This window comes from Centropristis striata, chromosome 22 (assembly GCF_030273125.1).
Source record: "Centropristis striata isolate RG_2023a ecotype Rhode Island chromosome 22, C.striata_1.0, whole genome shotgun sequence".
NCBI classification, from domain to species: Eukaryota; Metazoa; Chordata; class Actinopteri; order Perciformes; family Serranidae; genus Centropristis; species Centropristis striata.
In genome coordinates this window covers 24,566,108-24,592,890 of record NC_081538.1, presented here as the reverse complement: position 1 = coordinate 24,592,890, position 26,783 = coordinate 24,566,108, and the positions used below count along the sequence as shown (strand labels likewise).

The following is a 26,783-nucleotide window of genomic DNA, read 5'->3' as shown; positions in this document are numbered from 1 at the left end:
CAAACCAACTTTAGCAAACAGACCCTGTAATTATCTGAGACAGGCGGACATTACGCATTACTCGCTGGATGAGAGGCCACTTCAGAGTGCGTGGCTAAAGCAGCAGAAAATAGAAATCTCTTGAAAGATAGACGAGTTATGAGATAAAAGAGTCAACCATGAGTAATCGACGTGCATGACCCGTGACGTCGACTGCACTGTCTGTGGAAGAATGTGCCGCACAGACGGAAAGTGTGTCTAGTTTGGCGTTACAATGGCTCCTGTCCGACATGGCTGCGGAGCTGATAAGCCTGTCTTATCTTTGTTTCCAACTGCTGCCCCCAGAGAAAGTGACTGAGGGGAGAGCAGACAGTAAACACGGCGATGGACCAACACTGAAATAATGCCTCCATTGTTCCATCTATTTACACCCTCCTCCTCTCCCTCGCACACACACTTCAAACATTCCCTACCCTCTGTTCATCGCTGAGAGAAACCTCAACAGTGTCACCCGTGTTGCTTTTACACCGCTACATCATGGCCGCCCCCTTGTTTACTCTGTCTTCTTCTTCCTCTCATCTTTAAAGGTGCTATTAATACAGCATATGCCCCCCACCCACATACATACACTTCAACACTGGCAGCACACATGAGAGCCAAACCCCCCCTTTCCCTTGATAGCCCAGCATCGCATAAACCCAGCTCTTTTCTCTCATGTATCTCTCTCAGACTTGTTCCACCTTCAGCTGTCAAGCTCTAATGGGAGCTCAAACATGGAGACGTCAGGGTTAACGCTGCTGCACAGGAGTGTGCCAGCACACATGCAAATCAGCAGTGACAAATAACCCACGCATGCAAAGTATTTGTGGGCGCCCAGATCGCTTAAAATGTACAACCGACAAGGGAATCCCTCGCAACAAGAGAAGTAAAAGTGTGTTTGAGGCTGAAACTTCCCTCAAAGCAGCAAGGCTGTGCAGCTCTTGAGAGAAGGAATGACACATTCTTCCTCTTACAAGTAAAAGTTGAAATCAGAAGCAATAACACACACTGTTGCTCAACTCATCACACTGAGAGTTTTTGTTGCTGCAGCCTCACTTAGTCTGTTACGACCCGTTGCTTATGGTGGCTACTAGCAAACTTAAATACTGCTGCGACAGTTCAATGACTTTATGACTCTTTATACCCTGTGCTGCTGTTATAATAGCTAAATATTTTAGCAGTAAACATGAGGAATGCACCAATATTGACTCAAATAGCTGGATCGGGTGTTGTGACAATGGGGCCGAACTATTCAATTAAATTCTATGTTAAATAATATACACACATATACTGTATATTTATGTTTTGACCCATTTGTTATTGTATTTAAAATGTTTCCACTTGATCTAATTCCTGTTAATTGTAACATTTTATTCTCTTTGTGCACGATTTAATATTGTTCTAATAAAATACCATTCACTAAATGTATATTTATGTATTCATTTGTTACATTTTGTTTTAAAAAGCAATGTTTAAATCGAGCCTGATGCTTCCTTACACACAAATGCCTCAATTAGGCATAGGAGGATATGAAAAATTCATGTCACAATTATCCTGGCCTTAATACTTACGATTCATAATATTATTATCAGCAAGAGAATGTGATTAAATCTCCTTAAGTGGTAAAACATAATGGAAACAGAGTATTTAGAGTTGTAGCAATTTTCATTTAACTTTGAAGACAGCCAATAATATCTGTTTACATCCGACCACATTAGGCCTATATTAGGCCTTCTGTATGTTTTCTATAATATTACATACGTCATATACCACTTATACTATACTGTGTATATCTCTGCATATATTTAAATATATGTATTCATTGATGTTCATACCACTAGACGCAACAACCTATTTAACCTACTTAACATGCTAAAATATATTTTCTCCAATGTGCAATCTCGGTAAAATGCAAAGTACTTTCAGGAAACACGAACAAACACAACAAATATATATTAATAATAAATGCCAAATAGCAGAAATGTATGTATAGAATGTGTATATAATGTTTGTACATGTCTTATTCTTTATATTCTTTATTCTCCGTATCTATGTCTTTATCTTGAGCTGCTGTGACAACTAAATTTCAAATAAATAAATAGAGAAAATCAGGTGGGCCTGTGCCTTTAGGAGCTTTAGGTACAACATTTATTTGCAAAAATAGGCAACTATCACCCCAATGTTACACCAAAGATACCTAATGACATAGAATGACTTACCTGACACCTGCATGTTAACATAGCGTGCTACTAACCTGAAAAACTTGCAGCTTACAGCCACATAATGTTAACGATATACAGTCATGGAAAAAATTATTATTAGACCACCCTTGTTTTTGTTACATAGTGCAAAAACAGAGGCTCAGGGCACAGAGTTGGAACAAAAAAGGCACCATTCTTGCTATTTCAAGTCAGTGTAGCATCCACATGATTTTAAAGCTTTTGGGTAAAATAGTCAGTCTACACATGCATTTTTTAAGTATTGTTGCATGGATTATTCATTATGTGTCTGTTTTGAAAACATCATGGACTTGTGATGTTGGTTTACAGAAATTTACATGACCATAATGAGTTTAGAGTCCATAATTGTGCTGTTAATGTGAGGCATACAAAATATCTGAGCCACATATCGAGGGCTGCTGTCCTTGTAAACAGTCATGGAAAAAATAAGTGAGTTTGGTTATTATCAAGAAAACCATGGAAAATGTCAGCTGTTAAATTAAACTCTTAAGAGCTATTGTTGTTGTTATCATTATATTTGTCCAAACAAATGTACCTTTAGTCGTACCAGGAATTAAAATGAACAAAAATTGAAGAAAACAAGGCTGGTCTAATATTTTTTTCCATGACTGTAGGTCTATGGTACAGATAAAACACAAGCAACAAAACTAAATCAACGCGCTCCCCTGTGATTCACTAACTATAATGCTAACAAACAACAGCCCGGAGAAATATGTATTGTAATATGTATTATAATATGTATAAATATGTATACATTAACTAGCTTACCTGCGATGACTTCATTTCCAACAGTGGTTCACTCAAGTTCACTCAAGCCCAATTAAGACCGGTTCGTTTCAGGGGAAACATGAAGAAAGTTCAGTCTGTTTTGGCAACACTATAAATTCAGTATCATGCCGGTCCTTAATGAAGTTTTCAAGTTGTTGAAAAGTAGCTGCATCCACATCCGTCTCCATGGCGACGAAAACAGCGCAGGTGTTTAAATGTCGCAACTTTGACAATGACGGTTGGATTCACACGTTATTTTCCTCATATATATAGGGTTAGGGTTAGGGTTACAGTACTTTTTTTTGTCTTTTTTGGCATATTGAGGGTGATATCTTAAACTGGAGTTGCAGTAAACCCCAGCATCTTTTTTTCCTGCTTTCCCCTATGTGTCAGGATACTCTCTGCCAAATTTTAAAGTTGTAGGACTATTTATGCCTTTGTATTACCTAAATATTTGCATTTACAAAATTTCGCCAGGAAAATGTCCCCAAAAGGGGGATTTTGGCCCCCTGTAGCTTTCCAGTAGCTAGTTGACCGGGTTGTCCACCCAGGTTGTGATCCTTGAAGGTCCTAGATATCATTTCTGGTGTGAAACCTTTTACAACATTCCGTGTCGGTTTTTTTACTTTGCCCCCTGGGTATCATATATATAGGGTTAGGGTTAGGGTTATATATATATGTATATTTTTTTTAACTTACGATTTTTAACTTCTTTAACTTAGGTCATAATAACATACCTCTACACTTAAAAAAGAAGAAGTACTGTATTATTTTACAGGGATTTGTATTGGTATTTTTATTTTTATTTTAAGTGCCAATTCCATTAAAAAAGTAAATTACTTCTCTTACGAATATTAACAAAGAACATGGACATTGACATTGAAATCTGTAGTTTAATATAATGGGATATAATACATTTTTATTTTTTTCACAGTATTATTCAATGTGGTCAGCGGTTTTAGCCTCTTTTAAATCATTGTTTTGATATATATATATATATATATATATATATATATTGACATCACTGGGTGCAGCAGGTCACTTGTTTTGATTTGAATGCTGTATGATGTATCATGTGTTTTATAACAGAGATGACAGAGTCTTTTGGATCATAGGGACAGATGAAAAAATATATATTTTTCATGTTGAAATCCCATGTATTAGAGAATATATATATATATATATATATATATATATATATATATATATATATATATATATATATACACACACACACTGTTTTGGTCATAGATCATACGTCAAATCTAAACATAAATCAAACATAAAGTCTACACTGTAAAAAATAAATAATTAAAGTTATTTTCAGACATTTACTGTATAATATAACTGGGATATTCTTGTTTTTTTCTACACTAGGTGCAAATGCTATTAAAAAAATTACTTTTATTACAACTATTAACCATAAAATGAACGTTGAAATATGTAAATAAATATCATGCCACATTTTAGTTATATTTTTACAGTATTATTCAATTGCTTAATTACCTTAAATATTAATTACCATAAATGCTATGTAAAAATAGAAGAAAAATACACATCATATTGCTGAATGTAAAATTAAGTCAACTGTCTGTTTTTTTACAGTAAAACTTTAAATTTAATGCAAAAAAAATGTAAAAAGAAATGGGAAAAAATGGTAAAGTCACTTATCAAAAAACAGTAAACAACCATAAATTATTTTGGATAATACAGTAAATATCTGTATTGTAAAAAATATAATCTTAAATGATTTTCTGCAAAATACAGTTGTTTGCCATTATTTGGCAGTAAGACAGTTTTTTTTTAAAGTTTTTTTTTCTTCAATGTATGGTTTTGATTGGGCACGTTTCTAGACATTAGAGAAATTTGCCTGCATTTTAGACTAATTTAATGTCAAAAACCATCAATAGCTGATGGAAACTGTAGCATTTAGTAACAAAGGAGCCACATACTTCCATAATTAGATAGATATGTGCACCTTTGTCCCTTTCATTTTCACCTCTGAGGAGGTGTTGTTACAAAGGGAAGCCACTGCTGTTGCTTTTCATAGGTAAGTCAAGACACATTTACAATGCAAATTGTCTCAGGGTGACAAATGTCCCAGGTAAACATCGAGGAGAGAGTGGAGACCACCGTACATACTTTACATCACAGCCATTTGCAAACAAAATAGGATTAAGGTGGTTTCATTTTCAGTACATGCAGGTTAACCTTTTCAACGCGGCGAAATGTTCAGCCATGATCAATTTTCATCCAAACAAACCTTTTCATTGAGTCGAGCTGCAGGTAGCGCAGCCTTAAAGGCCACAGTGGAATACAAATGTGATGGAGGTTGTGTGCAGAACTGACAACATTGTCTCTAATTGCCTCTGTGGGACTCCCTGTTTGGAGATAACAAGGTGCGCTGCTTCATAAGAAATGCATACAGTAGTACCTGCTCTGTATAGCAAGCTCACCATTCATGAAGATCTGAAGTGGCTCACAGTCCACCACACCGATACAGAAGCATCAAAGCATGAGTGCATGACCTGATAAAAGGATCTTCTAAGAAAGTGGAATTTGCATTTGAGATTCACGATGGAATAAAAATAATTTAAGCATATTTAAGCCTCTCAGGTCATTAACACACATTAAAATAAAGTGTTTCTTGCAAGGGGAGCATAATTGAGTAGACTTATCCTGCTTTGTGCTTTAGCTGCTTATGGTAATTAGGGTTGTCAAAAGTATCGAAACTCAAAAAAGTATTGATACTAAAACGTTGTATCCGGATACGATACTCATTTTCAAAAGTATTGAGTATCTGAAGCTTGTTATCATAGTTGCAGTTTCTTTTTGCACAACTGTTTTTTATTATAAATATTTAACCTGTGGTTCTGTTAATTTTTACATGTTGCATTTTTCTTGTTAATAAAAATATTTCTGTTAAATTTTGGGGTCTTTGTTTTTATCCTTGTGGTATCGAAAATGGTATCGAGTATCGAATATTTCCCTGAGTATTGGTATCGAGTTGAAATTTTTAGTATTGTGACAACCCTAATGGTAATAGTGCAATAATTTAGCGACATAATGATACAGCAACTCCATGTGGTTTGTAAATGGTTTTTATTAGCAAAATAAGGGAGATGAGTCTACAAAGATCCTCCAACCAACCGTGGAGAACATACACATACATTGACAGTTGTGGCAGTTTCTTTATATGAACAGATCCAGGACCATATTTATAACTCTTCTTGGCAAAGTAGTACTGATCTCAAATCACAGACCAGGCCTCCCTCGACCATCTCAGACTCCATTACCTGAACGAAAAAGGCTTCACTGATCCTCAAGCAGCGCCCAGCGGACCCAGTAACATCGTCTGAACCTTATAACATTTCAGACCTCCAACCTCGCCTTTACATCCATCTTTTCACCCCAAAAACTCTCCTCCAAATACATTAAAATGTACATTAAAATGTGCCTAACCCTGGTCTTTGTACTTCAAACACTTATCGAGCGTATTATAAGCTCAATGCCTCGACTAACCATTTTCCGAATGATTGGGAAGAATGGATATTTTGTACACCGTTTAAAAACCAGAACCCCGGATTTGGGGGCGAATGTAACAATATACATCTCAGTATTGTACTGCGTGATCGGCCGGCGAGGCCTTCCATTGTCATGGCTGGTGGGGGGATGGGGGGGTAGGGGACTGTGGAGGCTACATGTTGGTCAACCATGGAGACCCATGTACCTTTAGACCAGAGGGAACTCCTCCTGCTCCTCCTCCTGATAGCTCAGTGGTGTGCACATAGAAGATAGCAGGGACACTAACATATGAAAACAGTTTACCTCTTTATGTTTAGAACAAGTCAGCAGGCAACAGAACAAGCATTGGGACTACGACCGCAGTAAAAGGCATGCGAAGGCACAAGTACCAACAAACTGGACTCAAAGTTGTACCCCTTTTCTTCCCTTTTTTTTGGTTGTAGGGAAGGAAGAAAAGAAGCATTTCCACCAACAGCAAAAGTTTCCTTTTTCCAGAGACAGCGGCAGAAGGAACAGCAAAAACGTGATCTCCTCCTCCTCCTCATCTTCGAAAACATTTTTTTTTCTTTTTTTTCTTAAAACAAAATAGAAACTAAATTTTAAAAAAGTGTGCGAAAAATTGTTTGCGGTGACGCTTTTACAATGATACAAACATCCTACACAAATGTGGTAACACTAGTTCAAAATGTTCCAAGACGAAAACATAAATAAAGCTGTTAAAAGTGGCATATAGTACAGCACTGGTCCGTGACTGATCCTCCCGACTCGTCTCATCTTCCCCACCAAAGATGCACAATAAACTGGCTCCACCGCCTGAGGACACAAGGAGAGAGAGAGAGAAAGGAAACATGAAGGACGTGATGAAGGAACAGGGATGGCTGGGAGGTTCTGGAGAGCTCGACCTTGGCCGCTATCATTTCACAAACATCCAAATGGAGCGGAAAATGTATTTAAGCCTGAGATAAAAGACGCCACTGATCCCAGCAATTTAATTGTAAATAATGTAACTCATGTAACTCATAAAATGTGTTTATGATGGATTTCGATGCATCTTTGTGGTCCACAAAAAAGTTAAACAAATAAATAAATAAGTTATTTTCTAGACATTTACTGTGTTATTTTACACAGATTTTCTTGTTTTTACTACACTAAGTGCAATTGCCATTAAAAAGGAAATTACTTTTATTATTCAATTGCTTAATGATCTTAAATTGTTAAATTACCGGAAATTCTATGCAAAAATAGAAAAAAAAATACACATCATATTGCTTAATGTAAAATTAATGTAACTTTTTCTTACAGTAAAACTTTAAATTTAAAGGAAAAAATGTAAAAATAAATTATTTTAAAAAATGGTAAAAAGTCTATCAAATAACAGTAAAGAACCATAAGTTATTTTTACAGATAACTTCTTTAAAAATATGGATAATACAGTTAATATCTGTATTTTTAAAAAAAGCTCTGTAGAATAACTATCATATATTATTCATATTTTTTAGGAGATTATCTGCAAAATACAGTTGTTTATTTTTTTTTATTTTTATTTTGCAGTGTATGGTTTTGATTGAGCCTATCACACACACACACACACACACACACATATATATATATATATATATATATATATATATATATATATATTACAGGCATAACTGCCTGCATTTTAGACAAATTTAATGTATGATTATGATGGATTTCGATGCATCTTTGTGGTCCACAAAAAAGTAGTTATTATGCATTATGGATAATACAGTAAATATCTGTATAAAAAAAGATCTGTAGAATAACTAATGTATATTATTCATATTTTTTAAGAGATTATCTGCAAAATATGTGATATTGTATTATATTTTATTAATACAATATCACATATTTTGCATATATTATGATATTACAGTCATAACTGCCTGCATTTTAGACAAATTTAATGTGTGATTATGATGGATTTCGATGCATCTTTGTGGTCCACTCCAGCGATGCTCCTTTCATAATTCTGAATGCTTAAGCTCTGTAAACGAACCATTTAAAGCCAATTTGTTAAACAAATTTAAAAGAGGAAAGCCAGAATGCAGGCATGCACTTAAAACCTGGCTCCCACGGTTTCCTCAGCGACTCCCACTGCATCCTAATGCTATGGATTACACACATTCAATCATAAAAGCTGTGGTGCGATTATGACGAGTTCCTTACCAAGAAAAAAAGGTTATCTTCATCGTCATTGTCCTCAGAAAAGCCCACAGTCTTTCAGGTTGTTCTTGATGATGACGTCGGTGACGGCGTCGAAGACAAACTGCACGTTCTTGGTGTCTGTTGCGCAGGTGAAGTGGGTGTAGATCTCCTTGGTGTCCTTCCTCTTATTCAGGTCCTCGAACTGACACTGAATGTAGGCAGCTGCTTCCTCGTACGTGTTGGAGCCTGAAGCGGGAAGTCAAAGAGGAAGTCAGGAAGGAAACATAGGAAGTAGGGTATTGAAATTGTATATTCATATTGTTTGAGGAGTGAGTGACATGGCTGGGCTTCATCCTGCTCACTGGGGCATTCTACTTGTTAAAGTCCCACAAGGTTCAATATTGGGTCCTGTCCTTTTTTACCATTTTATTAACATTACATCCACTATAACAAACTGTAACGCCCATCTCTACGCCGATGACACAGTTCTGTATCTGTATTAAAGTTGAGCATTGAAAGGAAAACTAAAACTTAATTGACTTGTTTCGTTAAAGAGGCTGTACGCAACATTCAGAACATTATTAAACAGTTATGGTCTATTTAATTTGTAAAAATAAAGTCGAGTAAAGGTGTCCTGACCAGAGAATGAAGTGTCTCTCACTTTGTGTGTTTTAATCTGAGTTTATCTGCTCTTTGTTGACAACGATAGAATAATTCTACACGATAATTCTACTCCTCAAAGAATTGTCACTAGCACTTATGATGCACTAATAGCTCTTATTGCACTATATCTTGATTGTTTGCTTTTACTCTTCCTGTAAGTCGCTTTGGATAAAAGCGTCTGCTAAAAGACTAAATGTAAATGTAACTAGGGTTGCAAAGGGGTGAAAAAATTTCCAGTAAATTTCCAGAAACTTCCCATGAGAAGTTAGGCTGGGGGATTTTGGAAATAATCAAAATTAAAAAACATGACATTTCAACAGATTTATTCGTAACTAGAACTTTATCAAGTTTTAATTATTTTATTGAACAACAAAAACATGAATTTTGAGTTAAATATTACTTATCCCCCCGACCCCACCCATCAAATCTGGTTGTTTTAGTCAAGATTATGTCCAGGAAATATATTTTCCCCAACTATATTTAAGTTCCCTGTTAAGGGCCAACCTTCAATTTGGTAAGTTCCCAGTGTATTCCCACAAATTCCAATAAATTCCAGTTAATTTCCATGGAAAGTTCCCAGCTGTAAAAAAATCCCGGAATTTTGCAACCGTATTGGCAACAAACAACAAATTGTTGTGGTAGCTGGTCCGGCCACGCCTAAATGTCCCTAAAGCCATTTTCACGCTGCGTTTCTGCAAAAGTGCCGTAACAAGCTCTGCTGTCATTTCGCCTTCGGGCGTTCATACTGGTTCCGCAACGGCGTAATATTGGCGTCCATTCACATCGCAATCCTGCATTGTGGAAGGAGACGGTAGTGGCATGTAACAGAGCAGCTGCAGTACAATAAGCGACAGCAGCGGCGAGTGCATTCAACGCAATAATGTTGGAAGAGCTGCCTGTCGTGCTGTTTCTCACTGTAGAGATTCTACAGCAGGGATGGGCAACTTAAATGCTGGAAGGGGCCACAATTTTTCATGGACACTACCAGAGGGCCACATATAGGACCGTGCCCTTATCTGCACCAGATATGATGAAACTTCAATTTTAAATATGTTTACAGTGCAGTAACTTAACATATTTGATGCTCAAATGAATGTATTACAGTATAAATAGGAATACAAGAGGTTTGAAGCAAATAAAAAATAACCACTTACTGTGATTTCTTTTTTTTATCAGTGCAAGAACAGCAGACCAACATTAACTGCAAGAAGTCATTTTGTGCATTTTTACACTGCACTTTATAGATGTCATGTTCAAATGCATGTAGTTGTACTGAGGGCCACTTCGAGTGAGGGTGCGGGCCGTATGCGGCCCCCGGGCCTCCAGTTGCCCATCCCTGTTCTACAGACTCAAGTAAAGTTGTTCTGCATTTTGCTGAACATGATTTGAGAGGCGTGTTTCTGATGATACAGTCCACTTCCTGTCCTAATACGAGCATTGGTCGCACAAATAACATATGTCACATATTTTCTGTCTCGCCAATTTAACACCTCTGTTACTAGCTCTGAAGGCAGAACAGAGCCGGGATCTCTTGGTCCTCCCATCACGCCTCTGGCGGGTTCAGACCGAAGCGATACATCACAGAGGCGGAAATATATATAAATAAATATCGCGGTGGTGTGAGAGGGGCTTTTGTTGTCGGCTCCCCCTCAGGTCACACTGTTAGTTCTGTCTCCTCTTTAGACGTTTTTATGACTTCCGAAGTCCACTGGCAAGTTGTGGAGGGTTAATTTGAAAAATAACTAAACGAATAAAACATGACAAGTTGTGGATTTATGGGGGGTTATGCTCTGAACTATTTCTTGGCAGGGTGCAGGAACTTCCTGTGCTGTCTTCTCGATCACTGCTCCCAGCAAAGAAATAGTTCACATAAACAAATAACCACATAAAGAACAACTTTGTTTTAACGCTTTGGTTTGGTTCAGGAAATACAATGTGATCATTAGGGAGTTTTAGAGGAGCTGGTAGGCAGATTTTTCTTCACGCTATCTAAAAAGAATGCACGCATTAAACCCCGTGAGCACATTTTCAAACATTCCATATCAGCAGGCTCTCTTGGCCTCATTCGTTAAAAATAAATGAATGAATAATTCTGAACATTTTTGTGTTAAATGCTGCCAGTCTTACCAGCGTATTCTGGGTAGCAGATGGTCAGAGGACTCTTCTTGATCTTCTCCTCGAACAGATCTTTCTTGTTGAGGAAGAGGATGATGGAGGTGTCTGTGAACCACTTGTTGTTGCAGATGCTGTCGAACAGCTTCATACTCTCATGCATCCGGTTCTGAAGGGGGGGAGAAGGGAAAAGACTGTGTTGATGTAGGGCTGGGCGATATAAACCAAAAGTCATATCCCGATGTATTTAGGCTGAATATCGATATACGATATATGTCCCGATAATTTAATCGCAAAGTGAGAGCAAATGTTCAGTCAATGTCAAAGCCAAATATGACATGTTACAAGTTATTTTATTGAAACCGTTTATTTAAGTCAACATAAATACTGCATGGGTCAATGACAAATAAGGGTTGGCAAGATGTAAAAAAAAAAAAAACACAAAAAAATGATAAATATTAAATACTTCCTCCACCTACATTGTATTTAAGTGGACTTATAAATATAATTACTTAATTTTAAAAAACATCAAATTATTTTTTTTTTAGTATTTCTGCATTTACACATTTTGTCAATATTGAGCAGAACATATTCTAAATACAACCATTTTTTTTTAGAGTTTTGACAAATGATGTAAAATTTGTTATTTACCATAGTGTTGCAATATAAACATGGATTTTATTTAGTTTTTCTCATTTTAGTTCACATTTATTTTCCTGTATATAATCAGATTTTTATGGGGGAAATTACGTCGTTGACCCATATAACAACAGGAGTACCTTTTTTTTTTTTTTTTTTTTTCTTAAATCAAAGCTCCATAAAGTGCACATTTAAATGAAAAAATACCTTAAATAAAAGCTGCAACTTGCATGGAGCAAGGATCACAGTGCACAATTTGAACTATATCGACATATGCGATAATCTAATTCCATATCAGATTTAAAAATATATTGATATGTCCTTTATATCGATATATTGCCCAGCCCTAGTGTTGCCCATTCTGCTTTGACATGAAAACTGTTGAGCGGAAGCTTTTCTTTAGCTCTATTTGTCTGACCTATCACGACTCCAGTAAACAGAGACAAAGTTCCTGCTGTGTACGAACACAGAGTGCCTGCTATTATGCTCCTGGGTGAGTCAGAGGCTGCAGCACTCACCATCTCCTCGTCCTCAGCCAGCACCAGGTCGTAGTCGCTGAGGGCCACGCAGAAGATGATGGCGGTCACACCCTCGAAGCAGTGGATCCACTTCTTCCTCTCAGACCGCTGGCCGCCGACATCAAACATTCTGGCAGGGAGGAGAGAAGTTTCAACATTTACCTCAGAGTAGAAAAACATACATATACAATGCAAGCTGTGTTTATGAAACCCCAAAGGCAAGAAATAAGTGGAAGAAACCCTGCGACCGCTCTGGCCTCGCTGCAGTGATGACACTAAGTGATAGAGCGGGATGGGAAACAGAATTTCTTTTGTCTTTTGTTACTTGGAAACAATTGTGATAAAATCTTAGCAGTGCAGAGGATACTCAAGTGACCAGAAAACGTCTACACAGATACAGGAAAAACAATTCAGAACAGCTGAATTAGATTTGTGTTTTCTATTTGCTCTGTCAAAATCTACACGTGGGGGATTCTATTTCTTGCTTTATGGTGTTTAATGTCGGCCTATTCTCATGATATACAGTCATAGAAAAAATGATTAAACCATTGTTTTCTTCAATTTCTTTTTCTTTTTAATGCCTGGTACAACTAAATGTACATTTGTTTGGACAAAGATAATGATAACAACAAAAATAGCTCATAAGAGTTTAATTTAGAGCTGATATCTAGACATTTTCCATGGTTTTCTTATTTAGAAAGATTTTGGTTATTATTATTAAAACTACGGCTGGGCGATATATCGATATAAAAAAATATATCTATATATTTTTATATTTATTTAAGATATTTTTTATTTAAATGCGCACAAATGAGCTTTGATTAAGAAAAAAAGAGGTACATCTGTTATACAGTATTTATGTTCACTAGAATAAACAGTTTCAATAAAACTACTTGTGACATGTCATACTTGACTTTGACTGAACATTTGCTCTCACTTTGCAATAAAAATATCGGGATATATATCATATATCGATATTCAGCCTAAATATAGCGGGATATGACTTTTGGTCCATATCGCCCAGCCCTAATTAAAACCATAGAAAATGTCTAGATATCAGCTCTAAATTAAACTCTTATGAGCTATTTTTGTTGTTATCATTATATTTGTCAAAACAAATGTACCTTTAGTTGTACCAGGCATTAAAATGAACAAGAAATTGAAGAAACAAGGGTGGTCTAATATTTTTTTCCATGACTTTATATCTTCATACAATTCTCGCTTTCAGGAACAATTTCTACAACTACAAGGAGAAATCAGATTCCAGAGAGGAATTGTAATAAAGGATCACATAAAAATGAATGCAGCTGCGGCACAGGAACCAACAAAAGCCTCATTTAGCATTAATAGCATCTAGTGGTCTACTAAACTGCAAAAAGCTGCATCTGGAAATGCTATGGTTTTTAAAAGGCATGACTGGAGGAGGGATTGTTAAAGAAAATAATAAATGTATAATTGGTGCACAAATAAAAATTTCATCAAAACATGTGAGAGACCGACATCCTGGCTGGTGAGCCCCGCCCCCTTTCATTGTGTTTATCTGCAGTCATTAAACTGTTGAAATCTTTAGTGAATGCAGGGCAGACAGCAGGGGTTGTTAAGCTTTTTCGAAACCTAATATTTGCAGATTCTCAAAGCCTTTATGATCACATCAAAAATGTCAATGTGAATGGGAAAAAATGAAGTTATCAGAAATAATTTATAACCACAGAAATCAATGTATCTTGACATTTTATGTCATTTCAGGGTTGGTACGGGTGCTTGAAATCCTTGAAAATGCTTGAATTTAAATGTTGTATTTTCAAGGTTTAAAAAGTGCTTGGATTTTGGATAAAGTGCTTGTAAATGTTTGAAATTCTTACTGTATTTCTCTTGCAATCTGACTATATCCATCTATAGACTATAGATAATCACATGTTCAATGTAAAAAATAATGAGTAGCCTATCTGAAATGAAGACCGTTCCTCCTAAAAGTGTAACACCATCACTGTTGGTATGGTTCAGTGAAATCTCCCCCTTTTAGTATGTAAGTACTCATCTAAAACATGCAACTTACAACAGGTGTAAGATACTGGAAAAGCTTGAAAATGGACCTTGAAAGTCCTTGAAAAATGCTTGAAATTGACTACTGCTAAAGTGTATGAACCCTGTATTTCTTGGTCATTTTATGTACTTTTTTAGTCATTTTGTGTCTTTTTTTAGTCATTTTGTGTCTTTTTTTTAGTCATGTTGTCTTTTCGTGTCTTCTTTTTGCTCATTTTGTGTCTTTTTTTGGTGATGATTTCAAAGTTGTGGAAAAGTCCCATGTTGCATTGCAACACTCCCACATGTATTCTGATGCATTTCATTGGCCAAGAGACCGAAAATAGGTGGAAAAAACTACAAATACTACAAAACGACGTATCTGCTTTCCTGGCTTTAATGGTAGCAAAACTCAACAGCGCCCCCGGTTTTAATGGTAGAAATGCGGTACTGCTTTCCCGGCTTAAATGGGTTAACAAAGTATGGTGTATGCTGCCTTATTTTCATATCGTTCGGGCTTTAATTAAAGATTTTTGGTCACATGAGTGATTGTGAAAACACAATGGTTAAAGTTATTTCCCAAACTTTCAGAAGTACTGTGATGTGTTGTAATACATGACTGTGACAATAACGGTGTGTCATCATGACACTGTAGTTAAGCTGCTATCACACAAAGAACCCTGTTATTATTAGGCTTTTGTATTTGTGTGTGCGTGTGGACTATATAACATAAATTTCTCTTCTGTTTTGTGGCGCAACAGTGTGAATTTCAATGACACTGGCACCAGCTATCTAACTTCTGCTATCATGGTATCATCAGGCCTGCTGCCTCCACTTCCTCTCTTGTTTTTTTTGTACATGGGGCCACAACTGAGTCATCGCTGATGCGCGCAACACCTTCACAGAGTGTGTCACAAGTTACAGCTGTACATGTAAAAAGGGATTTTCTATGGGAGTGAATGAGTCAGTGACAGGAAGGAAAGCTCATTAAGCCATCATGGAAAACACTTTGAGGTGAAGCCAGTTACAGTTACAGTGGAGACATGCTCACTTGAAGTGCAGGTCTTTGAACGTGAAGTGCGTCTCCACAATGCCCGTGGTCTTGACTCGGGTCCTCAGGACATCCTGCTGAGTTGGGATGTAGGTGGCCTGGGATATCCTGTCCAGGTCGTTCAAGTAGCTGAGAGAAGGACACAAAGGAGAGAAGGGCATGTGGAGGGGGAGAAAGAGGAAAGAGGGAGTGAGAAAGAGGAGGGAGGGAGGACAAGTGGGAGATGATGTGTTAGAAATATCAAGGTCAAGAAGGGAACTTCCAGTTGAACGAACAACCCCAGTGCACTCTCACTTTCTGACTCAAACACTGTACTTCTTTGTCTTAAACCGTGGGTCTCAAACTCATGGCCCGCGGGCCAATTGTGGCCCTCGTGACGATATTTTGTGGCCCTCACCTTGATATGAAAGTTTAATGTGAGTTTTATATGAATGGCACTTTACCGTGTTATGTGTGGAAGGTCCCTTTATTGCACAAGCTGGAGCTTTGTTTCACTTGTTTCTATGACGACGTAAACAAAAAGAATGGCAGCTGCTACCGGACCGTTTATTATCTGCCGCGTTGGTGTTACTGGAAGAAGTGGAAATGTTATGTCATGTAATTTTGTGTCTTTTTATTGGTCATTTTGTCTTTTTTTTTTATAATTTTGTGTCTTTTTTGGGTAATTTTGTGTCTTTTTTGGGTAATTTTGTGTCTTTTTAAATAGTAGTTATGTTACACACTCAAAATACATTTCTTGTGGTTTGAAAGGATTTCATGTAACTTTTTCCATTTACACTTTTGAGGGATACAGCTATGTAATATGGGTAAAACTAAAGAAGATTTTAAATTTTATGTGTGTTTTTTGCACTTTTAAGCAATTTATTTCATTAGTGCGGACAGACACAAGTCCTAATATATTATTAAAATTTGGTATGTAAGGGTAATATTGATTTCATAGCATTTTAAAATGCTTAAAAAAATGGCATTACAGCATGTATAAATGTAAGTATCTGCTCTTGCGAACTTGTTCTATGGCCATAGTCAAAGTTAATAGTATTTTGTAACGAATATATTATGTGTTGTGTACTATATATGTGTGTGTGTTATACTATATTGTGTGTGGTTTACCAGAAGAGCATTGTTTTCAGTTTTTGTTTTTTTGTTTGTGGTTTCTTCTTTGTTTTTAGGTTTAAAATGTGCATTGCAGCTAGTATGAATGGCAAAAAAAATTCACAAATGTAAGTTAAATAAAGATATTGTGCAAAAAAAAGAAAGAAAAAGTTTCAAAGTATCAGATAGCAACACATTTTGTTAAATTAGGACAAGAAAAAGGTTAAAAAATGTGTCATTTTCTTGACATTTTCAGTATCAAGTGTCACCCGGCGCAAGGTTAAGATCAAAATCTAAACACGCAGTTAAGGTACGAGATAAGACGCATAATTTGCCTGTGGTAAATTTAGACATGATGGCATAATAGCTTAGTGGTTAGAGCTGTTAGCTTACAGCAAGCAGCTGGGTTTTAAGCTGGTATTTTCTGTTGGGAGTGTTCTTTGTTTTCACGGTGTTTGGCCTCACGCTGGGTTCATCCCCGGGTCTAAAGATATGCAGCTGATGGAAACTCCCTACGTTTATGAGTGAAAGTGTTTTGCAGTCTCTGTGTTACTTTCTATCACACACTAGCCATCTGTCCAGGGTGCTGTCCCACATTTTGCCAAATACCTGCTGGGACAGGTTGAGAGAATGGATGGAATTTCTGTTCATTTTTCTTCATTTTAGCTCCTCTTCCCTCTTGGTAAAACCCAGAAATACATTTCCCACGGGTCGGTCAAAGAGCACTATTGTAAGGTCAAATGTATCTAATGTATGTTAGTGTTCATTTGTTGGATGGATGAATTGAAATAAATGTCTTATTTACGTCTTTCTCTTGTGGGACTGTTACTGTCTCAGAGACATTTTGGTGTTTATTGAGTCTGTTTCAGACATAAAATCATTTAAGTTCATAAAGTCATTAAAAGGTGATTCAAATAGCAATAACAAGGTGTTAAAAAGGTTGATACGTAATATATTTAAAGGGTAATTAAAATTGGTGATGCATTTGAAGTTTTTTAGGGTTTTTGCAGTATATTATTTGTGCTAATGTGCTTCAGACTTCTAAACAAGTCAAGTTGTGTGTTTCTGAAACTTTTACGTCTTTATTTTATGTTGTAGTTTTCACAGTGTGCTGTAACACACAGAGAGAGACCAAGAGAGAGACAGACAGACAGAGACAGATACAAAGAGACAAAGAGACAGAGAGACAGACAGACAGAGAGAGACAGAGACAAAGAAACAGACAGACAGAGAGAGACAGACAGACAGACAGACAGAGAGACAGAGACGGAGAGAGAGACAGACGGAGACAGACAGAGACAGATACAGAGAGAGAGACAGAGAGACAGAAACAGAGACATAGAGGCAGAGAGACAGACAGAGAGAAAGAGACAGACAGACGGAGCGAGAGACAGAGACAGACTGACAGACAGAGACACAGACGGAGGGAGAGACAGAGTTAGAGAGACAGAGACAGACAGAGACAGACAGAGAAGGAGAGAGAGACAGATGAAGAGAGACAGACAGAGACAGATACAGAAAGACAGAGACAGAGACAGACAGAGACGGAGAGAGAGAGAGAGAGCAAATAAACCTTCAAAGACATCTGTATGAATCGTGGCCATTATTTGCTTGGACTGGTGTTGTTACGGCAACCATCTGAATCTTAAAACTTTCTTCTTCTGAAAAAAAATATAATAAAAGTTTCCGATTTAACTCTTTACGATGTGACCAAATGTTAAAACTTTTATGACACGTTGTCTTTATCTTCTGAGGAACTTGCTGTGTGTTGTTGCTTACAGATTCATCATTTGTTTTCGTGGTTTGGTCTCATATTCAGTACTTTCACACACTCTGGATGTTTTATGACCCTAGCACATAACTCAAGGTTATTGCTGATAAATTACAATGGAAAAAGGAGATTAGTGACCTCAAGTTGCTCGCAGACAAACATAAGTAATCTCCCCTTCACGCTCACAAGCCTTTTGTTTGTCTTGCGAGGTATTAAGTGAAGTGAAAAAAAAACACACACAAGGTTTTGCAATGGTGTTTCCTATTCATGACAAAAAGCCCCTGGACAGCAGGATTAGAGGAACCAATTAGAAAAAGGGCAGCGGCTGCAGCTCATTCTACGTAACCAGCTGATGTTTGCACTGCGGCAGCAAAACAAGGAGAAATGGCTTTTCTCTCCGAACAAAACACAGGAGCTGCCCCGTGATGATATCATTAGTTTGGACGCCAAGAGGCTCTTGCGCAACATATAAAAGATTCAGGCTGGCCGAGGGAGAAAAAAAAAAAGAGAGGAGATTTTCTCTGTTTTTGTGGGATCGCACGTGATAAATGTTCCTGCGTCGAGGTGTAAGGTCAAAGATTAAATTGTCTTTCCAGCCACCGCTCTTCAGGCTCGGTAGAGGAGGGCAAATATTGACAGAGTAAAAGTCCAGACAGGAGCCTGGAGCCGCAGCTTTCTCCTCTCTGAGTGGTGGCTGAAAGGCTGGGGCAACTTGTGTTGTCTGATTAAAAATGCAAAAGCTGATTTAAAATTCGATACAAAAGGTGTTAAAAAAGGTTGATAAGTCATATACACTACCGCTCAAAAGTTTGGGGTTTCTTAGGAATGTCATTTTTGAAAGAAAAACACAATTTTTCTTTAAAATTAAAATATCAGACATACAGTCTAGAGCAGGGGTCGGCAACCTTTACTAACAAAAGAGCCATTGTTGGCCAAAATAAGAGAAAAATTGTCGGAATCAAGCCGCAAACCTTACTTTGAATGAAAATAAAATAGCCTACTAAGTCTAAATGAGTCTACCAACATGACTAATTGGTCAAAATGAGCATTTATTAAGATGATTTTGGAGTTTGTAATCGAAAGCTAGTCTAGCTAGGGAAACTTAAAACTAGACTTGAAGACCAATGATAAATTAAAATTAAAATGTACATTTTTTTTAGTCACAGCCACATGGAGCCACCGCAGATGGCCTGAAGAGCCTCATGTGGCTCTGGAGCCGCAGGTTGCCGACCCCTGGTCTAGACATTGTTAATGTGGAAAATGACTATTAAAGCTGGAAACAGCTGATTGTCTTATGAAATATCTTTTATATATTGTCCTGTGTTCCAGTGGCACATTGTGTTAATCCACGTTTATAGTGTTGAAAGGCTCATTGATCATTAAAACATGTGAGCATTATGTTAGCACAGCTTAGGGCTGGGCGATATATTGATATATATTGTTATATTTTTAAATGTGATATGGAATTAGACAATATTGATATTGTTATTTTTTTTTCCTCTTTCTTTCTATACAAATGTTGCCCTTACTAACGTTTGTCATGTTATTTTGTAATAATCGTTATTCTTTTCTCATATAAATATATTTATGTCAGAAAAAGGCCAATTTCATTTCATAGGCTATTTTTGTTTGTTTTTTATTTTTATTTAAATGTGCACTTTATGGAGCTTTGATTTTAAAAAAAGGTACTCCTGTTGTTATACAGTATTTATGTTGATATCGGGATATGACTTTTGGTCCATATCGCCCAGCCCTATCACAGCTGAAAACTGTTTTATGCTGATTTGAGAAGCAATAAAATGATCCTTCCTCAGGCTGGTTGAGTATCTAGAGGTTAAAGTTAAAGTAAAGTTGGAGATTTGTGCAGGTTAAAATGACTTTTTCTACCCTTGTCAATGCCTTTACTATAGTTTCGATTCATTTTGTAACTCATTTCATCAACAGAACAGTTTGTTTTCATGGAAAACAACACAGACAAGTTGTGGGTGACCCCAACCTTTTGAGCGCTAGTGTACATCATGATGCCAATTCCTATTTTTAGGCCGATCCCAGACAGTTACCAAATAACTTTCAAAATATTTGTTTTATGACTGGACTTCTGATTGATTGGAGCTATGTGATTTGCATCTTTTTTTTATTGACTTTTAGTGTAACCGTACCACCTAAAAAATGTGTGCTTCAGCTTGTAGTCAACACATGATAAGACTCACACGACACTAAAGTCCACCTCAATCAATTTTATATTTACGATTCATTTTGGAACTCATTTCATGAATAAAACAGTTTGTTTTCATGGAAAACATAACAGACATTTTCTGGGTGACCCCAAACTTCTGAGCACTAGTGTATCGAAAGCGTGATTAAACATGTTTGTTGTCAATGTGGACATTGGTGATGCATTTTAAGTTTTTGGGGGGTTTTTTTCAGCACATATCTGTTGAGTGAGTGGTAGTTGTTGAAGAAATGCAGATACAATTTTAAGCACTTTATCCAAAATTCAAGAACTTTTCAAACCTTGAAAACACAACATCAAAATTCAAGCATTTTCACCAAAAAAAGAAAAGTAATAAAAATAGATAAATAAATAAAAGTTTTTTTTTTTTGGAGTATTCCTTGTCCGCGTGCTGTGCTATTTGTTTAAAATAAATAAATAAATAAATACATTTTTCCGTGTATTCCTTGTCCGCGTGCTGTGCTATTTGTTTATTTTTTCCCCTTTTCTGTGGTTTGTCATGTGAGTGCTTTATGTGGGAAATAAAAATAAATAAATAATATTTTTTTTAAATTTGTGTGAAGCATCTACATATTATAATTTGTAAAAAAAATAAAAAAAAATAAAAAATAAAATTCAAGCATTTTCAAGGGTTTCAAGCACCTGTACGAACCATGTGTGTGTCTGTGTGTGTTTTTTAACTTGTTTTTTAGTGTGTTTGCAGTGGAATGGCAGTAATTTGGTCATCTGATTTGACTTTGTCATTAAAAGTTGTTGACACATATATTCTTTCCACTGACTCAGAACTCTGGACAACTATGGGCAACTGTTGCGTCTCTTGTTTGTGTGTTTGTGTGTGTGTGTGTGACTCACTATGCTGCCGAGTCATTGAGCTGATATTCGCGGGAGCGGCTGAAGCAGGCCTGGACCCCTCCGTCCTTCCACAGCCGCTTAATGACGCCGGCCAGCTCGCCCGTCATGAAGCCTTCCTCTGCGGAGCCCGCCAGCACGAACAGCTGCCGCGCGTCGTCCTAGGAGAGGGAGCGGCATCAAAGTCAATATCATAAATCAAGCATCAAAGTCATTAGAGCGCCATTATCATTAACAGTAATCTGCTTCCAGGCTGTAATGGCAGTCACAGGGTATTAAGGACATTTTGGAGATAGCTGCTAATTTAATTTGACTTAAAACAAAGTTCAAATTAGAACCAGACAGATATACCGGTTGACAGATATCAATGACATATCTGTTTCGGTGTACATGCGGTTATGAAAACTTTTTTTCACCACAATATACATAATACAGGAAGCATTGCTTGGCGTGATTTAGAAATGATGTGAGACTTTATTGTTAGAAAGAGGGCTTCTGAATTTTGTAACATTTGGACGATATTTCTGGAACTGTTGAGGAGTGGAGATATGGAGGAAGCAGTGGGAGAATAAGAAAATGAAAAATGTCTGATTTTGTTGTTGTTTTTTGTTTAATATATCTACATTTATTTCGGTCCTGTCAGTATTATTAATATTTTGAATATTATTTTCAATACTGCCATAGGTTCTTGATGTTTTAGGTATTGGATGTTGGATGTATTAAATAAATAATATACATTTATTCTTTTTTTCCTCAGTTATCATTTACAATATAATACATTGTTTGTAAAATGTATAATTATTATTATTATTATCATTATTATTATTATTATTATTATTAATAATAATAATAATAATAATAATATTGATATATGTCTACTACATCCTGCCATGTCATCTGCACTTTACTCCTTAGACACTTTATTTTTTATTTTATATTGTTATATTTATATTACATATTGATATTGTTACCTATTTTGTTCACTGTTTTTTTTGTTATATGTAACAAACTGGTTAGATTATCAATAACAGAACCGATAAAATATGATAGATAGAATGGCTTCCATATTTTTTTTTCATTATTGTAATTGTTTTGAAATTTTCTAGCAATCTGGAACCAGAATTTCCTTCGGGATAAATAAAGTTCTATCTTATCTTATATTAATAATGTTACATATATTACGTAATATTATATAAATTTTATGTTTGAGAAAGTAGCTCTCTGGGTAGATTTGCATTTTGTGGTGAAAAATCTGTGCAAAATCCACATTAAAGAAGTCTATTTTCATTACCAGCTCAAAAAATGACTATATGAATTAATTAATCCCCCTCCCTCTGACTTCTCTCCCAGGAGTTTTTGCTGACTTTTCAATATTAGCACCCGTTTGTTTCCCACCATCACAAACTCACTCCAGGTTTCTGCCCCCCCCCCCCCTTCTTTTTGTCACTCACAGCTCTCGCAGCATCGCCGAAGTCGATCTTGAGGCGCCCCATGGCTCTGATGATGGCGATTATGGACTGGATGGTGTTGCTGTAGACCACAGCCTTGTACTGCTTGCATTCCTCTTCTGAGTATCCTGCCTCGTGGATGATCCTGCAGGAAAAAAAACAAGGGGGGAAACACAGTCAGCATGCTGCCGAGCCATTTTCCACCACTGCAAAAACTCTCCTGATGCAGCAATAAACAGTAACTGGATTGTTCCGAATGCGACAGAAAACTCATCCTCTCATGACACAGTCTCACTGCTGAATGATGTCTCTTCTCTTTCAGCCCTGTGAGAAATGACTTATTTCCGTTCTCCGGTCTTATTCAACATCTCTTTCACTGCTCTGACCTTACATGCTCATTGTGACTGCAGAAATATCGTCAGGCCACAATCACCCTGAACTCTCTGCTCCTTATTTCTAGCTGCTTCAATGATGGCTATCCAGGGAAAAGACATTTTTTAAATTGTTGCACTATTAGTTACTCTGGATTAGGGTTGCAAAAAGTGAATTTTCAAAGTTGGGAACTTTCCATGGGAATTAATGGGAATTTATTGGAATAAACAGGAATATATTATTATATTTATATTATATATATTGGTATTGTTATCTATTTTGTTCATTATTTTTCATATATTATCCTATATTGTGATTGTTTTTGTAACTTGGGAGCAATCTGGAACCAGAATTTCCTTCGAGATTAATTAAGTTCTATCTTATCTTATTTTATCTTAAACCGGGAATTTACAGAATTGAAGGTTGGCCTTAACAGGGAACTTAAATATAGTTGGGAAAATATTTTTTTTAGCATAATCTTGACGAAAATAACCAGATTTCATGCAAGTACACTTGAATATCTGCTATTCCTCAATCACATGCACTGAGGCCACGCCCTTTACTGAGGCCACGCCCCCTAAATGCACTGTTCATTCCTCCATCACATGTTCAACTCATTTACATGTTGAATGGGACTTTTTTTTGGAGAGAGAGGGGCTTTATTCATTTTTTTTCATGTAACATTTTGGGGATTTTTTAAGGAGGGGGGGGGGGCATTTTACTTAATTTCTGAATGGGTGGGGTCGGGGGGATGAGTAATATTTAACTCAACATTCATGTTTTTGTTGTACAATGAAATAATTAAAACTTGACTAAGTTCTACTTACAAATAAATCTGTTGAAATGTCATGTTTTTTTTTTATATTTACAAATTTCCCCAGCTTAACCTCCTATGGAAACTTAGCAGAAATGTTCCACCCCTTTGCAACCCCACTCTGGATAAAGCATCAGTATACAATGTCAACATTATTATCTTGGGATTCAATGTTTATTGTGCTTTTTATAAGAGTGCTTTATAATAACAATCTATCGATCGTCACCCTGCGACCTGAAGCGTTTATTCAAGCTTCAGGTCTATTTTTTCACAATACAAACACAAACGCAAGGTGGATGTCCAATAAAAAGACACTGAATAAATACATTTATCTACATTTTACAACCCAGGAAACCTCCCTTCACTTTCACCCAGCAGCTGGGAAGCAAAACGCAGGAACTTCTCTGTGTCTGGGCAGTTAGAGGGGAATATGTTGTATCTGTTGCCAGCCAATAAATAAATGGTTGTTAATTCATATTTTCCCATCTCATCTCAAATTTGAATCCTTAAAAATGACAGTGTTGTTAAGAATTGTTAATAAATAATTATTTCTGCTTTATAACTAAAGACTTCCAATAGATCCAGTGATCAGTGAAGGCCTCAAAAAATCCTCATCAAAACACCCTTAACCATCTATTATTTGACTTAAATTCTAAAGAGACTTGATTAATAGGCGTCATTTGTTTTCTAATTTACTGGCATTAGAAAAAAAATAGTTTTTAAAGTACTCGGCCAGCAGGAATTGAATGCAAAATACAATGGTGTGAATCACTGCTGTGTTTTTATTAGTTTTGGAGAAAAATGTGGGTCAGTGGAGCAGAGGAGGCTTTGGCTAAACAAGCAATACTTGTTGGTAGCAGTTATTGTCATTATTGATTATTCTACCAATTATTTTTTCATTAATCTATAAAATATCCGAAAATAGGTAAAAATGGAAGTCACAATTTCCTTAAGCCCAGGGTGACATTTTAAATTGCTCAGCTAAGAAAAAAATCTATGTACTACCTACCATCTACCAATACAGTCTCACAACACATAATATGGAATACTCTACTGGATTGATATTTTCTTATACTTACAAATAACAGGGAGGCAAGATATTGGATTTTTCGCTATCCAATATGCCGATATTTTACAACTAATGTGGCCGATATTTTCCCCCCCACACGTAATTGCAGAGATCATCAAGTCTCTTCTGTAGTGGAATTAACATACAGTTTTATCGTGTATCCTGCAAATACAGGCTTAAAATACATAGCTTAAAATTATGTAATATTCATCCCTTTTGCCCGGCTAGATGGCGCCAAAGTCGGGCGTTTAATCAAGGAAGCAGCAGCCTATTTCTTTATCGGTTTATTCTTTCGGCAGATAAAGCCAGTATGGGCCATTACAGATAAAGTGCTGATAGTAGGGCTGGGCGATATGGACCAAAACTCATATTGCGGTATTTTTAGGCCGAATGTCGATATACATTGGTATTTTAAACAAAATTTGCAAAGTGTTTAGCTTTAACTCAATGTCACAAGTAATCATCAACAACGTGTTTTTTTTCACATGACTTCCCAAAACGATATCCTGACATACTTGGTGCCTATAGATTCCTTAAAACTTCTGGTTTCATATGATACCAGAAGATCCATCTCCAGTATATTCCTAAAATTGAGCCGATCTGAATGCTAAGCGGCTTTATTGGTATGGCGGTTTTCTCACTAAATATCTCTTTTTCGAAAATATATATCGGTTTAACTCGTAATACCGATATATCGCCCAGCCCTAGCTGATAGTACCATGCATTCCTAAAAAAAAAGTCAAAGAGGAGCAGATATCTTTACATTTGACAAACTGGAACCGGAGAATGTTTGGTAGTTTTGCAAGATAAATTAATAATAATTTGATACTTAATAGTTGCAGATATTAATTTTCTATCCATTTGCTAAGTGACTGTTTGAATTGTTTCTACTCTACATGTTAGTTGGATGAATTTAAAGTCAGTTTGGTCTTTTCATGGAATTGGGTGACAATAAGAAAAATACAGAATATCACAAGCCTTATCTTTTTGTTATTAGAAAACATGCATTTGGCAACTTTCATGTAATTTATGAGCTGTTCACTACAACGAATCGCATTAATAATCTCCTAAAATCTGGCAGATACTGTACCATATCTCACAGCACAGCAGTGTTCATTGTGAGCAAAATAACATTTGTACAGAAACCCACATCCTGCACATCCTTTACAGATAAAGAACCCAGAGAAAAAGCCATATAACAGTATAACAGCTGCTTAAAAATGTAAAAATGAAGTGCATCTGACATGTACATCTCCTGATTGATGAGTCTATCCATGAGGGTGCTTATGAAAAATGTAATTCATATGTAGGACGCATGCAGATGATGTATAGGCAGAGTTTATTCTAATGTATTCTGCCGGGTTGCCGTCGTGATCCATTATGCATGGTACCGGTTTGTAATGCGGATCA

General features: G+C 36.4%; 1 protein-coding gene across 1 annotated transcript in view; it reads right to left on the bottom strand.

Annotated features, from left to right (window-relative positions):
* Nucleotides 1-6,111: 6,111 nt before the first annotated feature.
* Nucleotides 6,112-26,783, bottom strand: part of gnai1 (guanine nucleotide binding protein (G protein), alpha inhibiting activity polypeptide 1) — a 32,056-nt gene continuing 11,384 nt past the window's right edge. The window contains exons 3-9 of the mRNA XM_059325763.1: nucleotides 23,122-23,263; nucleotides 21,674-21,831; nucleotides 15,726-15,854; nucleotides 12,653-12,782; nucleotides 11,511-11,664; nucleotides 8,742-8,966; nucleotides 6,112-7,364 (exon numbers count right to left, since the gene is read on the bottom strand). Coding sequence (XP_059181746.1) covers nucleotides 8,776-8,966; nucleotides 11,511-11,664; nucleotides 12,653-12,782; nucleotides 15,726-15,854; nucleotides 21,674-21,831; nucleotides 23,122-23,263 — 904 coding nt within the window. The 3' untranslated portion in view covers nucleotides 6,112-7,364; nucleotides 8,742-8,775. The remainder of the gene's footprint in view (nucleotides 7,365-8,741; nucleotides 8,967-11,510; nucleotides 11,665-12,652; nucleotides 12,783-15,725; nucleotides 15,855-21,673; nucleotides 21,832-23,121; nucleotides 23,264-26,783) is intronic.